The 16,242-nt window shown below is 40.2% G+C and overlaps 1 protein-coding gene across 3 annotated transcripts; it reads left to right on the top strand.

The window, feature by feature from the left end:
- Positions 1–449: 449 nt before the first annotated feature.
- On the top strand, positions 450–15,883 carry pgfb (placental growth factor b). 3 transcript variants are annotated; one of them, XR_006374612.1, is made up of 7 exons: positions 450–1,133; positions 11,544–11,580; positions 12,880–13,076; positions 13,189–13,264; positions 14,004–14,033; positions 14,137–14,199; positions 14,290–14,321. XR_006374612.1 is itself a non-coding variant. In XM_044167113.1 (7 exons), the coding sequence occupies exons 1-7, from the start codon at positions 948–950 to the stop codon at positions 14,309–14,311; spliced, it is 615 nt and encodes a 204-aa protein (XP_044023048.1). In that variant the 5' UTR covers positions 450–947; the 3' UTR covers positions 14,312–15,883. The 3 variants fall into 3 exon arrangements, 2 of the variants coding, with proteins under 2 accessions (XP_044023048.1, XP_044023049.1); XM_044167113.1 differs by having other exon boundaries at positions 13,189–13,268; positions 14,290–15,883; XM_044167114.1 differs by lacking the exons at positions 14,137–14,199; positions 14,290–14,321 and having other exon boundaries at positions 14,004–14,034.
- The last annotated feature ends 359 nt before the right edge of the window (positions 15,884–16,242 follow it).

The following is a 16,242-nucleotide window of genomic DNA, read 5'->3' as shown; positions in this document are numbered from 1 at the left end:
CACCACACTCCTAAGTGTGGTCTGTACAATAGCAGGAGGCAGTGGGGCTATTCAGAACTGCTGAAGGAATGTGTGGAAGCCCACAAGGAATCCTTTAGTTCCAGGGTTTCTACAAACACAAAAGTCCCACACTGAAGATTAACTCTATGTGTCAACAGTACAGGAATCTCCTTTTCTGTCTCTGCAAACTTGACTAAATACTAAACCCTGGAGCCTGGGCCAGAAATGAGTATACCATCCATATCACCACTGAAAAGAGCTCTAAATGTTTACCTTGCCTGAATAGCTCTCACACAAAGTCCTGAGTACTCAGAAGTTTCTCAGCGAGTCTGTGTATACTCTGTTGTGTAAATCACCTGTGGTGTATAGTCTAGAATTCAGAAATAAAGCATCAGCAGCAGCGTCACAATCTCTGCAATAGCCATTTACAGCATCACATAAATTACCATTACATGTTGCAGTTTAAAGCGGAAGTGAAAGAAATCTCATCAGTGAGTTCTGTGAAGGAGGATGAAACAGAGCAGAGAGCAGGACAAGAGAAGGGGAGGAGATTTAAATGGCCAGCTTGTGAAAAAGGTAGCGTGGGGCAATTAGAGGTTTTTCTGCCGAGAGGAGCTCAGAGCAGGACTGAAAAACTGAAACTGTCGGTGCAACTTCATGCATTGTGGAGCGGATCATCACGATTTTGGACTGAATAGACTCCGTTTTTACTTTGTGCACTGAATATGCTTTGTCAAAACTGGCTGCCACTGTTCCACACTGCAGACATTAGAGTCGTTTTAGGCTTTGTGCTTTGATTCAGTTGATTTTAAATGTGAATATAAAAAAACCTCCGGTTCGCCTCTGGGGCCTTATTCATTAGTAAGCACAATCTACTTCATCAGGTTACACGCGGCAGCGGAGCTACGTGACTGCACTCATTCTCAGCATTTCTAAACCGGGAACGAATGACTTGGAAATTCCCGGTCAGCATTTTTCTTTCTTTTCTGAGTAGTTTGGGACTTTGGCTGGATTGTTTCATTGTGTGCATCGGGAGCCATCACCCCCTCTCCACTCGCAGACATCGCGAAATGAAACTCGGTTTTGTCCTCCAGACTGCGGTGGCGCTTTATCTGCTGCTCTCACCTGCACAGGTACGAAGTTACACTCAGTGAAACTTTATGCTTAGCAAGAAGAGAATGGGATTTCCTGTCGTTTTAACTCAAAATTAGACTCAATACATAAAGATTTTCACACTCTAGTTTGATTATTTGGTCTGCTATGTGTCTGATATTAAAACTACAAAGTAATAATGCTAATGTTGATGGAATATTAAATAATGGCCCTATTGTTAGATATGTTAATAACCTGGTATCAGTATAAAATGGCTGAGTCAGCAGAAGCCTGTTGATGAAGTGACAATAATCCATTGTGCTTTGACACCTTCATACCGTTGTGAATGAGCGCCACCCTGCTCAGTTCATTCATAAGATGGAACGTGACAAACTGCATCACTCCTGCCTGTGGAACACATGATGCAAGTGACTCACTGTTTTATTTGGAGAAGCATACTAAGCTTATAATTACAGCCGCATTATACTTTAAAGCCCAGTTTCACAGACATGGATTATTATTCCCACTTCTGTATGATGAGGTCCTTTTTTTTGGTTCAGTTGAAAACACTTGATGTACACGGTCTCTCCTTAAATAAGGAATCTTCAGTAACTATTTGAATAGTAATACCTATAGTTTTAAAAGTTTGCAGCAGCAGAGGTAACAGATCCTGGTGAGTTAACAAGCTGCTTAGTCTGGACAGACTGAAAGTGTTGGCAGTGCATCAGGTGAAACTGGCAAGAAAGTTTACAGTCTTCAGTTCTCTTTTCATATGCACCAGCTGCTTTTTAGTCCTGTCTTGTTTTATCTCAGCATACAGCATACATATATTTGCTAAATATATTTGATAAAAATGAACCAGTGTGTGCGTGTGTATGTGTGCAAAAAATCAATTGAAACTTAATTTCAGGCCAGTCATATCACTGTCAGGCTGGTGGTGGATTAGTACAAAGCTGTTCTGTTCTCTGTTGCCTGGCGTTGCCTTTTAGTCTCATAATGAAAATGTGCCAGAACAGGACAGAGCTGAAACTGGAGTGAGAACTCATTCAAAGGCCTGTGTAGAAACACTTGTAAGAGGATGTGCCATCGGACAGTGGGACTTGTGCCAACTAACGCTCAGGCTCTTGAACCCATTCAGTCTCTGATTTCCTCCCAAGGTGGCTGAGGGCTGGCAGCTATCTCTGATGGCTCTCATTTTTTAATGCAAAACCAGGCCAGGCGTTCATTCACTGCTACTGTCACTCTTCATATGCTGCTGCTGCTGCTGCCTGTTGAACACTGCAGCAGTTGCTCTTTTGCGAGGCTGTAGTCCACATATAGAGGTATTACACTCATACTCTCAGACTCTCAAGGTTGCAAAAAGCTCCATGTCCCACCAGATTCTCCAGCCAGAGACTTTGCAGCTGTTGCTGAGTTGAGAGTGAGTGGGAGAGGCATGGGATCACCACATCTCCACTAATCCTCATAATCAGCTCATGGCCCTGCTCAGTCAAAATAGGAGTGACAAAATCCAGGGCCCTCAACATGTAGTAGGTTAAATGGCCCTCTGCTGTCCAAAAGACTGACAGCAAATGTAAACCATACAATTCTGAGATTCAACAACCTGTCAGGTCACAAGGACTGTCTTTGAGGATCTGAGCATGCTATTTCTGAGGTCCTTCTCTAACGCTTCAGTTGCCATTCATTGCTTTATGTTGAAAGATCAGCTCAAAAAGGATGTTCTGGACAGGGATGTAAAGACACACATAAAGATTTAATCATAAATACGTCTGAGGAACGAAATATTTCAAATTTTAGCAGATAAGCGACACACATGCTAGCAGCTCTTTTCAAGCCATAGTGATAAAATGAGACTCTTCTGGTAGGTGTCTGTCCTGCCAGCTCCCACAGTAAACTGTCAGGCTGGTGTACCAAAATGGAAAAAGCAAACATTGGCCATGTGGCTGGGAATGCCATCTATAAATGTCTGTCTTTGGGATTCTCTACCCATGAATATGTGCCACTAATTAATAATGATGATTTCTCATCGCTGTCACAGCTGGAGCTGCCGTCAGCAGCCTTGTGAAACTTGAAGCGAGGGTGGGGTTAACTTCAGTTCTGCTTTATAATTCTGCTGTACTACATGGGATTTACAGCATAGCTCAGTGTCTGTGTGTGTATAAACATGTGGTCACTTTTTATCATTTCAGTATGTTTGATGAAACAAGGCAGATGTTGATCGTGGCCCCTGCATGTCGTTTTCTTCTTCATATCTTCACATTGACTTGAGGTTGTAAGATTGTTATAACAGTGCATTGCAGCAGTACCCGACCAATGTCTAATTATGTCCCATCATTATTGGTTGCATATGTCAGTAGTTTATTACCAGGTAAACTAAAGTTACGATATTCATACTTAAAAAAGCAACGGTTAGACAAATGTCTGAAAAAATAAATATAATGTAGCATAAATATTCATTTTGTTGTCATTCTCCCATCCTGATAATCCTCTCACTACCCCTCTGATTTTTAAAACACTTTTTGGGGGGTGGGGGAATTTTTGCGTTTATAGGGCAGTGACAGTGTATGATACAGACAGGAAACATGGGGGAGAGTGAGAGGGATATGACATGCAGCAAAGGTCCGCTGCTGGGGTCGAAGTAGGGACGTTGCAGTTATATGGTAGGCACCTTAACCTGATACAACTGATAGAATTCATGTTGTCTCGATAACTGTGATTCCAAGTCATGTGTGCTTTCTGTTGATATGTACAGTTGTGATTCATTCTCTTGAAACCCTCCTGGTCCCTTACATATCTGGCTCTTGAGAGAGGGTGGAAGCACCTGGGTTTCCCTTAGGAACAATGGTGGCCTCTTGGTCATCCTGTCACTGAGGCTGTCTAATGGAGAAATATGATATAACTGCCATCAACCGGTTATTTTGTTCACATTCCTCTTTCTAGTTCAGATGGCCATTCTCCTGTTTATTCTATTATTGGTACTTCCTGTGCACATACTGTATATGTACAGAGAGAGTGTGTGTATTGAAAGGCCTTTGCCAAAATCTGCAGTGCCTGTTGCCTCTTGCCCATTTGACATTTCCCCCCATGTGTTTCTGTGTGAAATACCTCTTCTTTATTATCATAGTATCATTATATACAAATGCAGGTGAAATCTTGCATCAACACAACCAAACATGACTGACATTAGTCACCGTTTTCAGGGAGAAACACTTGAGTGCTGGAGACGTGCACTGCTGCACAACTCAGGATTCAGCTCTAAAAAATATTTCTGTTATATTAAGAAAATCAGTGAAGGATGAGAATTATAAGCCTCTTTGGTATGAGATTATGAAATTCTTTGTCTGTTTTAAAATACAGCATTTTTCTTTGGATAAAACCATAGAAACCAAATATAGGAAAAACTTCTTGCCTAACTCATTTGACTTTGCAGATAGACTCATCACTTCACCAGTGAAGCATGCTCCTGTCTCTCAGGGGCAAAAAAGAAGAAGACGGTGAGCCTCAGCTTCTGCTGTTGTATCTGTGTGTGTGAGGACATGATGTTACACGTGTGTTTCATTTATGTCATCACCAGCAGCAAAGCACTATTTGAGGCTGATCATCTGTGTTGCACACATGTGTCTGTTCATGGAGAGTTTTCCCTATTCTTGTTCATAACTAGCCAAGTGTAGATGGCACAACGTCACATTTCCAGTTGCAATACAACTAAAACATCAACAGTAAGCATCATGTGTAGGTTTCAGTTCCTCATAATCAAAAAGCAACAGTTTTTGTCAAGATGCAGCTCAGTTATCGACAATCAAACATTAAAGTTCTCCCTTCTCTCTGTGTCTCTGGCACATCTTTCTAGTTCAGATGGCCATGCAGTGGTAGTGACCTGCTGACTGATAGGGCTCTTATTTGTGTTGTTGTGGTATTTCTCTGTAGTTGTAATGTCCCAGCCCAAGGGAGGGCCGCAATCGCAATCAGGAAATATGGATTTCTCCTTCCTCCTGTGGAGGAGGAGGAGCGGTGGTGCTCGGGGCAGCCGTCTACTCAGCAGGCTTTAATCTCCCATCTGGATGTAATTTACTGTGGTTTACACAGGGAGAACAGCGTTTACAGTAATAGAGACCACAATTACCACCGGTCAGCCTTATCTCGAGACCTGTGTCGTGTGTGTGTGTATGTTTGCGGACAGGGTGCATGGTTTATACAGTGGTTGTATGTGTTTGTGTGTGTGTCTTCAGGGGGACATTTGTGCATGCATTAATGGACTGATACTGAGGAAATCTAAATCAACATTTATTTGGACCCTTACCTCTCCCCTGTCACTTTTTTTTTCAAAAATTAAACAACTACTCCATGATTGCTTGTAATATTTCAAAACTCACTGCAGAAAACAAACAAAAAATATAACATTAAAGGATGTAATTATCTTCATCTTGAAAAAGAGCCTTAGAAGGAGTCTTAGAGAAATAGTTTGACATTTAGGGAAATATGCTTATTCGCTTTCTTGCTGAGAGGTAGATGTGCATATATGCTAGAGCCAAGAGATGATTAGCTTAGCATAAAGACTCAAAATGGGGGTGGGGGGCTAGCCTGTAATCTGTACAAAAACTGAAGTGTAAAAACAACAAGTTTTCGTTTTTTACAGGGGGTTAGGTGCCAGACTTTTTCTTAGCCAGGTGCAGTGACTTCCTGGATTCTTGTCAACACTGTGAGGCCAGGAAACCAGCAGAGACTCCAGGAAGTCACTGCACCCAGCCAATAAATGGTACGGCACATAAACCCCCCGTAAAACCAGAATTTGTCATTATTATACTTTGTTTTTTGTTCGGATTAAACAAGCAAGATATAACATGTCAATTAGTGAGCTTTAGAGGTGCTGGTTGGTAGATTTTGTTACCTTTGGACTTAGTTAATTGTTTCTCCAGTCTTTATGCTAAGCTAAGCTAACCATTTACTGGCTTCAGCTTCATATTTAACCAACAGATATTTGTGAAGTGGTATTGATCTTCTCATCTAACTCTCAGCAGGAAAGCTAATGAGCATATTTCCCCAAATGTCGAACTATTCCTTTTTTGTGTTTAGTTAGAATTTATTGTTATGGTACTGGACTTCAAAATCAAACTAAAACATTTCTTTATTTATGCTACTTTGTGGCTTTGAATCTCTATGACACCCCAACTAAAAGTGTATCAGTTTTCTAATCTGTGGGATAACTCTGCATTTCAAAGGCTCCATTCACCGAGATTACTTCAGAAGTTGGTGTGGCACATTTACCATATGCTCTGTTGAAGTTTGTTTTGGCAGTGCTTTATGATCACAAGCCCTGACCTGAACACTCTGGAAACCCAGCTGGATACTGTCAGACCTGTAATGGCACCGCTGTCATTGTAGGTTCACCCACCGCGCGTATACAAAACAGAACCTGGCTTTCTTTTGTAGTGGTGGAGAATAGATACAGTGACCTGCAGGCCCTGCAAGAGGCCTGGGAGAATTAATGTTGCGGTCATGGTGTTGATGATGTGGAATCTGGTTCTCGATAAAGGATGGATGAGGACGATCAGTGAGGCAGGGAGGAAGCTCTGTTTCTCACTCGTCTAGCTGTCTCTGTGTTTGTATTCACTTGTTCTGCTTTAGTGCTCTCTGTGCTGTGTGGTCTCATGCTCACAGTCAAGCTTCAGACAGACCAAAACCAAGACACAGCCCTCCCCAGTCTAAATTTTTCAGTGAGTTGGAGATGCAGGTGCTTTACTGGTCTGGATTATGGCTGGGATGTTTGCCAGCTTTGCTTTTTAAACATGTTTTGCTAAACTTCCCCTCTGCATACATCCCCCAAATCACCAAACTCGGTTCAAGAGCAGATTTAGTTGACAGCGATTACCAAACCACAAGCCTGCATCTTGTTCATGGTCTGTTCGAATAAGGCTAAGTTTGAAAGTAGACCTTTTTGGAAAGCAATGTAAATAATGGCATAGTGCCCGATCTAGCTGGGTTCATTATTTGCCAGAGTCAAGAAGAATTGAAGAGGGATTTTCCAAAACCCAGTCCAAATCAAACCAATTATAAAGCACTCCTGATTATTTTCAAACTCTGAAATGTGTCCAAATTTCACTTAGTTATTCGTGATTCTGTTGAAGGTTGTGGCCTGTTACAATCCTCCAGTTGACTCAACTTGAAATTGATCAGCGTACAAGTTGTTGTAGCTTGTCAAAGATGATGAAGGAGCCTTGTTAGAGGACTGTACATCAGTTTACACCTTTTATTACCCCTGATAATGTTTGTGTGCTAACTGGTAACACGGGTAATCAAATGTTAATGGTTTTATTTTTTCCCCTCTAATAATAAGGATTTGAAACTGAAATCCCTCAACAGTTCAAACTATACACAATATGGGAAAGTTCTTGTGAAATGATGGGGTGAACTGCTGGACTAATGCTGTTGATTGTGATGGTTGAAAATACAAACACGTTTCACTCAGTTTTCAACAACATAATCTAAACATTTTGGCATTGTCAATCACAGCAGGTATGATCCAACAAGCCAGTCCTCATTTGTCAATTGGAGTATGAAATAACATCTCCAACCTAAATGAGCATCTTGTATGATACCTTTTTTTTCATGCAAAAGGGATGAGATTTTGTACTAGTGCATATCTATTACTATTATTACGTACTATTGTTGCATTTCAACCCCTGGTTCTTCAAATACCTTTCATTTCAACAAAACATGGCTCACCCTCACTGTCACTGTTTTACAATCCTAAAGAGAAGAAAAACCTAGATGACTTAATCCAGTTCTGCATAATTTTGCAGTCCAGTCATGTCAAGAGAAGTTATCCTATCTATTTAGGCTAAACTGGCAAAGAAACCCATGAGCATTTGATTTTCAGTACTTTACTGTAAGTTGTTTCCATTTCTCTTTAGGAAACACTCTGTGGAATAAGCTGGCTGTTGTCCAGATCTTTTTGGCTATTAGCCACAGTACCTGCTGTTGAATTGCCCATCACCCCCCTCCCCAGCTTGACCCTCAAAGTTGAAAAATCTTTTAAGACCATTATGCTGGGTCCCCATCATGTTATTTCTTTTTGCTCCCTACGCATGCTGCCCTTCCTCTGACAGATGGAGTTAAGCAAAGAGGTTAAAGATGACGCAGTTCAGCTGTGTGGGAGTGGAGAGTAATGAGGCCCGGAGCCTCTTTGGCCTGACAGCAGGAGCCCAGGGACACAACAGGTCCTCTGATCTGACCCAGAGGACGGAGCAAACTCTCAGCCGGCAGCTTACGAACTTTCACTCGAGACTTCAGAAACATAGGAGACTAGTTTTTAAAGCGGCTTTGCAATCAAACATGTTGACAGTTTCATTACTGCTGTAACTGCTGTAGATGTTTTAATCTAACCTCTCTTGCTCAAACTAACTGCCCCTCACTCTGCGAAGCAATCTGGTCAAAGACACAAGATACACTGTGCTGCTTAGCAAAAGGTCTCTGAAAACCAGATGTCAAGAGCTGAAAACAACTTGTACAACTATGGGACAGTGACCAGAGTGGGCTGCGGGAGCATGGCCCTGATAACAAATCCACCATGTTAATTTTCCAATGAGAATGGCTTCTCCACAGAACTTCTCTGGCACAAAGCTAGTACTGAAAGGATTAGACAATTAATCAATGACAATCTTAAAATTATTTATTCAAGAAAAAATGACAATTGCTGGTTACAGTAACACACAAATTTCCTTGCATTTCACAATGATTTATTATGCTGTTGGTCAGAGTAATGAGCTATGTTAATGTACAACTTTGGGCATTTTTCATTTTTACGACATTTTAAAATAAATGAATACATAGTTAATTAAAAAAAATAACCCATTATTAATAATGAAAGTAACTGTTAGTAGCAGGCCAGTGATTCATCTCATTCCAACTTTGAGAGATCAGTGAAACTTCTGTGAGGTTCTTTCTTCTTTCTTTACACATTTGATGTTGCCAAATAAATTGTAATAAATCAACCTCTAGCTGCAATTTATCAGTTATAGATAATTTTATTTCCTTCCACAGCTGCTTTTGGTGTAGCCCTTGATGTTTAATCTACCATCAGCAGCAATATAGTTTGTGTAAGCTTGCAAAACTCGGCACATTGGAGATATTTTTCCTTCTGTTTGATGGTAAAAAGGGATGTTTTCCTTTTGTTGTTGTTTTTAGTTAGAATTGGAATGTAGCTTTTATAATTATTTCACAGTTTTTGTATTTTCCAAAACCAGATGTTGTGCATACAATGCAGAGAACACAGAGTAGAGGTATTCCATTATTAGTCAAGAGTAGAAGAATTTATAGTCAGGTCAAGTTCATTTGTAAAGCCCTTAATCACAGTTAGTCTCAAAGGTCTTAACACCCATATTATGAAAACTATAAATGAAAATGACAGCAATGTTAGACCCTCACTGAGGACATTTAAAAACTCCCTGACAAAGGTCATTAGGGAATGAAGTGAAAGAAACCTTGAGAGTACTACTCAGCAATCCTGCTTCTGGGATTTGTTAGACATGTTAACACACATTTATTGATGCAAAGCGGTTCTCCCTTTCCACCAGAGCTGAATTACCTCCCAGTCACCATTAATCACTCAGTAATACTGTCAGCGCACAAGGAGGAAGGAATGGCTACGTGAGGATCTTCATGCAGACTTTTATAATCTGGCAGCTTCTTGTGGCCAGCTCACTCCTCTGTTCTTAACCACAGGAGGTGCCAAAGATGCTTCCTCGCCATGTCAAGGCTTAACCCATGACCGAGGTCAGAAAATCCTCCCCACCTCACCACATTCTGAACAGGCAACCGAGACCAGAGCCAAAAAGCCCTTGTGATGTGGAGCAGCCTCATGAACACCCATAGACAAGAAGAGAGAGAGCAGATCATATGCCAATTAACACTGGAAAAAGGATTTATTTTATCCGCCTGGCATTGCTAAAGAGGATAAAAAAAAGAATCAATGTCCCAGAGAGTGGAAGTGACTTTTAACAATAACTTAAACTGAACTGTGACTTTCCCATGCTGCGCATGAAGCAGATTCTGCTAGTGGAGCTTATATCCTGTGGTGCTGTTGTAAAGCTGACACAGTTCGATGAACGCCACTCTATAGAACAACTCCTCTGTCAGAGGAACAGCTGTAAATTTTGGCCAGATGACCAGCCACTTTGGGGAAAAAAGGGAGATGCCTGCCCTGAACATATCCCCTAACACAGGGAGGACTGAGCCTAAGTGGTTGACTGGAAGTTCTTGTGTTCTGTTGATATGAAGTCTGTCATACAGTACGTTCTGTTGCAGATAAGACATATCTGTCCTGAATACACAGAATTGCCTGCCACTTGTCTCAGTGACAGTTTTACAGGAACCTCTGAAATGTTTGTGTGAGTGTGAATGCATCATCTTCATCAAAGCAGGACATTCCTCTTTAATCACATTGTTTGGAAGTAACGGCTGAGTATAGCACTGTGCTGACTGATGCTATCTTCACCCTCAAGCTAATTTTGGTTCGTAACAGGAAGTAGATGCATTTTAGCAATGGACAAACGGTATAAAAAGCAACAGTCCTTATTTTCATCATTTGGGAAAGTCCTTGTCTGTCTGTTTGCTATTATATAACAACTTTTGGAAACAACACTTTCAGTTAATCCATGTGGACACAGACATATTACAGTATAAATGTCATCAGGTGTGTGTGTGTCACACAAAAACTGAAAGGTAACACCAGTGATGAGGAGAGATTGTGGAAGCAGGTTGTCTGCCGCCGCTCCAGCTCTTCTGCTGGAGGATATTTTATCAAATGTAGATTTCCCTTCCTGAGATGGAGTCAACTAGAGGTTTTGTGTTTTCCCAGGCGAATGAGAAATGCACTTTTGTTTATCATGGGATGATGGGAAAAAATCAAGACGGAGGGGGAAACCATCAATGGGAAAATAAATAGAGAGCTAAATCGTACACCACAGGAAACAGGTTTTGAACCTAAACAGTTGGGCACACAGAGGAACGTGATATATATGAGAGACTGGATCTGCTGCTTGTCAGAAAGACTTTTCCACTGCAGGGTGAAAAAAATGAAAAAAGGTGTGTGATCATCTGCTTTATTTCACTGTAGTTCCATCTGTCACCACTAGAGGACAAAGATATGTTAGTGTCTGGTATCGGTATTTAACTGCAGGCTGATGCTTTTTTTATGTACAGGATATTTTGTTTGTATTATATGTTCAAGTTTGAAAAGGTGTGTGTTAAGATAGTAGGAGGTGTAAACATGTGTGGACATATCCCTTTCTTCTGCCTAAATAATATGTTTGCCATTATCTGTGTTTCGTCCTCAACCATATAATTTGGATACTCAATTGAAAAGATTAAGGGTTTCATACTCTAATATGTAGTCACTGCAAACCTGAATGAATAATCAATCATTTTATAAGCCCATTTTTTCTGTTTTGCAGAGTCTACCCTTGTCAAGCATAGACAACACAACTGAAGGTAAGAATTTTTGCTCGTTTTATTTCTGAACTCTTCTGTAAGTGTTGAGGATGTAATGTTTAAAACAATATTTTACAGCAAGATAGTCAACTACTTATAAAAAGTAGTTCCAACTATTTTGTCAAACCATATTTTTTACAGTGTTTGTGGCTGAGACTGATGCAAACTAAATGAATGGATGCCAGGCCTGACAAATCCCTCTGAAAAGAAGTGTATGCATTCACACTATGTTTGTCATGCACTGTTGAAAAATATGAATAACCAAGCGCTTAAATCTTGCATGCAAGTTCTTGAATCATGCATGTAAGTTCAATTAATTTTATCTGAATTTAGGGAATAGCAGGACATGTCTGGACTAGCAGAGATTTCTCAACTGCTTACCTTTTCCCCTCATATCCTCTTCCTCCCTCACATCACTATAAATTAATGCTGCTAAACTAGAAATACATTGAAGACTTGTAGAACTTGCAGCCAGAGGATCAGAGGACATGTAACAGAAAAGGCCAGATACGCAGCAGACATACAGTCAGCTCAAGGATTTGTAACTGGCCAGTGAACTGGCCCTTTGTGCTGTACAACATTATAGTTCATAGCCTAATCTCCCTACCGTAGATGCTTCCCCAGCCGTCTCCTCCTAGCCTGTCTGCTTTTATAAACAGCTGTTGTGGTGTCAGGCTCCATTCGGTGACCCCAGGGGTCACTGCAGTCCCAGAGGTGCCTGCGGGGCAGCTCAGCTCCAGCTCCAGCCGGGTTCTGTTCATGGCCATGTTTCCAATGTTTGTTTTCTCTTCCTTCTCTGTTTGTACGGCCACAGTCGTCCCTGTTCCTCCCCCACAGACTGTTCAACTGGGACACTTTCACACATATACCCCCACAGGAAAGCGTACTGTACATTAAACAAACATTTTAACTTCAAAATGAAAACAGGATACAAACTGGCGTATCGCAACTGGGTTTGTGTTTCTGTGTATATGGTATAAGGTTGCCATTGTTGGATTATTGAGGTAATTACTGATACTGTTTGTGTATGTCAGTATCTTTAACAGTGCAGTTTGATTCAAATAGTACAGATAGTCTTTTTCTGGCGGTTCTAATAATGCTTCACAAACACAAACTCAAATAAGTTGGATGTCGATTGCACTCTGCACTGTGAAAGTAAGCTAGAAAGACAGATAATAATACGGCTCATAAACAAATATACATTTATCCTCTCAAAGCAAGATTCCTCATAAGTAACACAAGCCGGCTTGTTTGTAACTGCAAAGTGGCCCATACTCAGTCTCCTGCTCTCATCCATAGTGCTGATGTTCCAAGAAGTGTGGGGTCGCAGCTTCTGCCGGACCATTGAGAAGCTGGTGGAGGTGGTGCAGGAGTACCCGACAGAGGTGGAGCACATCTACAGCCCCTCCTGTGTGCCGCTGGTGAGGTGTGCAGGTTGTTGCGGGGATGAAAACCTGGAGTGCCATCCCACCCACACCACAAATGTCACCATGCAAGTAAGACAAAGCACATTGTGCAATATAGTTGTTCTTGTTAAATTTGTGTGATCCATTACTGTATGTACTGTAATTGCTTCTATTGATAATCTTAACTCATTTCACCCCTCAGCTGTTGAAAATCAGGCCATCAGAACCAGATCAAGAATATGTTGAGATGACGTTTGTGGAGCATCAGACATGTGAATGTAGGTAAGAAAACAAGTCATAATTTGTGACATGAAATATTCACAAGTATGCAAATACCAATTCAGTCTCCTGGAAATTATGTTTATATGCTACAAATTTACAACAGCAAAGTAATGTTAAATTTTTTATTACCATTGTGAGGAAACATTACTAATAAATGTATCTGCCAAGTCATAAAATCATCACACCGAACATATCTGCAAAAACTTCACTGACAACATATTTAATTTGTTGACAATACAATGTCCGCTCATAGCAACTAAAGCATGATTCATGTTTTTTATGGTTAGGTTTAGGCAACAAAAGCCTTTTGGTTAGGGAGGTTGGGGAAAGATCGTGGTCAAATATTGAAAAAGTGTCAAAGTCAAATACTTTATTAGCATTTAACCGAAACCACAATAATTTACTAACTTTACAAAAAGTGCTTTTGTTGCCTAAAGCTAACCACACAACAGATGCGAACCCCAGTCTCCGGGTTCACCATCCACCCCGACCTCCTCCATATGACTTGAGTGTGGTACAAAAATGCAGCACTTCCTTTACAAGAAAAAATATAAAAAATGTTGCCAGTGAACATAACCCAGCAATTATGTTTCCTTCAAAACGTACTTGGTAAAACAAATTAGTTGTATATAAATTGAATTTCTAAGAGACAGGGTTGCCAAATACTTACAATGACTATTAAATAATATTGCACTTGGGTGTTCTTCCTAATTTACTGAAACATTTGCTCCTCAGAATCAGGAAACCTATTGTGAAGGTTGAAAGGTAAGAACATGAATATATTGTTATAACATTAGTTTTGAGATGGTTGAAAGGAATAATAATCCCCAAAAATGGAGGCTTATTGGTAATTTTGTTCCTCTTATAGGAAAAGACAAAGAGGAAGAGGAAGAAAGAGAAAGGAGAGACAAAAAATGAAAGAATGTGACAGGTGATGGCACAGTCTTAGGAGACACAATTCATATCTCCAACTATTAATAAACAGTGTTAAAGATGCATTGTTCTTTCTTGTATTTGTCAGGTGCCAGATCCCTCGCAGGTAACTACAGTGGCGACCCAACCCCCTGCTGCAGTGTGGCTGTCTATTTATTTCCAACCCAGTGACAGCATCAAGAGTCTCCTCCACTCATCTATCAAAACTGTGTCTGCAGCCAGAGACTCAAACAGCTGGGTTGTGTTTTGCTGACATGCCCTCCTGCTGATGGGCAGAGTGTTTGTAGTGACAAGCTTCAACAGGAAGTGTGTTTTGATTGGTGGAAACACTGCTGTTACACACCTGACACAATGGACATGCCTGGGAGACAGTGCAATGTAGAACCAAACAGACCGGTGCCTTCTCTTTTATACTAGTTATTACTGTATCATTTATTGTAATTTGTCCATTTCTCTGGTATCGTTTAAAATCTAAAATTTATATTTATTGATACAGCTGAATATATTTGGAGCAGCAACCTTTAAAAGTTTGTCATACTTTTTTACATTATCCAAGAAGCCTTGACTTGTCATAGCAGCATATGTTGGACTGAGTGTGCAAATGCTTTGTACACGCAATAATGAAATGTCTCCCTCTAGTGTTTATGGAAACAGTGCTCAAAACTGCTGAAAGTATTTTTTTCTAGGTCAACTATACAAATAAGATTAGACATAGGAAAGTGTTGTCAGTCGCAATCACATCGTCAGCTTATTGGACTCTTCTACCTATCAGTTATGAAAGTAACAATCCCACAACCAATTGTTCTGTATGAATCCTCTCCCTCCGTAACGCCTTGTGAACAGACATGAGTTTGAAGTGTTTTACTGTCAATTCAGACCTAAATAAGAACAATATTTATCAGAAAAGTTTATCAACTGAAGACATGTCCACAGAAGATTGTGTATAAGTGAATAACTATGATATATCAATTTGTCAAAAATCTAAATTGTTCTTTGGAGTATATCTCGCTTTCTCTATTGTTCTAGAGGGTTGGATACAATGTTAATTACATCTGTTTTATAAATGAATATGGAATCTAATCATTGCTGAATCCATTCTGAAAAAAAAGGATCAGGTGAAAAGACAAATGTGCTCCTAATGAGTGGCTACAGCTCTGGATAGCCAGGCTTGCAAGAAGCAGTGTTTTAATAATGCAGACACATCAGTTTATTTAAAATCACACCAGGAGGTGTGTAGTCGACGAGGCAAGCCCAGTAGGAATGGGCAGATCAGTACTACAGTAATCAATACACTCAAGCAGTACTCATTTAGTATTGATGCCTATTAAAGAGTATCAATTCTAATTTTTGTTTTCTTGTTTTAATGTGATTGCAAGGTTCTTGCAGATATAAAAGCATTTCTGTGCTTTGTGCAGTTGAACAGTATACATTTGTGTCCACCCTGGTGACACAAGAGTCCCACAAGCCCAGACCACAGGTGTCTTCCTTTGTCTGTTTTTGGAAACACTGCAGTAAGGAAGGGATCAATTGAAGTAGTTATGTAAAATGATGTCCTTTTGTATTTTGTTTTTTTTCATGTAGGCTACTACACAAAGAAAATCTCTATGGAAATGTAAAAAGTAACATTTCTACTGTTAGTATTTTTAAATATTTATTTTGTAATTAAATTGTCATGGTTGTCAGCTTGTGTTGTGTGTTTTATTTTATTAAATACAGACTAACCCATACCAATGAGTAATAATAATTTTAAATGGATTGCTTTCATCGTAGTTAACATTTTTCACATTCTCACAAACAACAATAGCCTTCTGTGATATCAATAAAAATATATGTATCATATACAGGAGGGAAAAAAAGTTATTTAGTCCATATCTAGAGCCTGAAGAGCCACATAAGCCTCCAGGAGCCGCACACACCGCAAAAACAAGCGCTCCTCTTTCCCGTTTCCCTGGCAACCAGTCACGCTTAGCCTGGGGTTATTAGAGCCCTCACTTATGTCTTAGAGGGGGTCCCATACTCCTCCAAGGAAACAAAGAGACAG

Source organism: Siniperca chuatsi, linkage group LG15 (genome assembly GCF_020085105.1).
Source record: "Siniperca chuatsi isolate FFG_IHB_CAS linkage group LG15, ASM2008510v1, whole genome shotgun sequence".
Lineage (NCBI taxonomy): Eukaryota > Metazoa > Chordata > Actinopteri > Centrarchiformes > Sinipercidae > Siniperca > Siniperca chuatsi.
The sequence above is the reverse complement of the archived record's forward strand: the minus strand, read 5'-3'. Positions and strand labels throughout refer to the sequence as shown.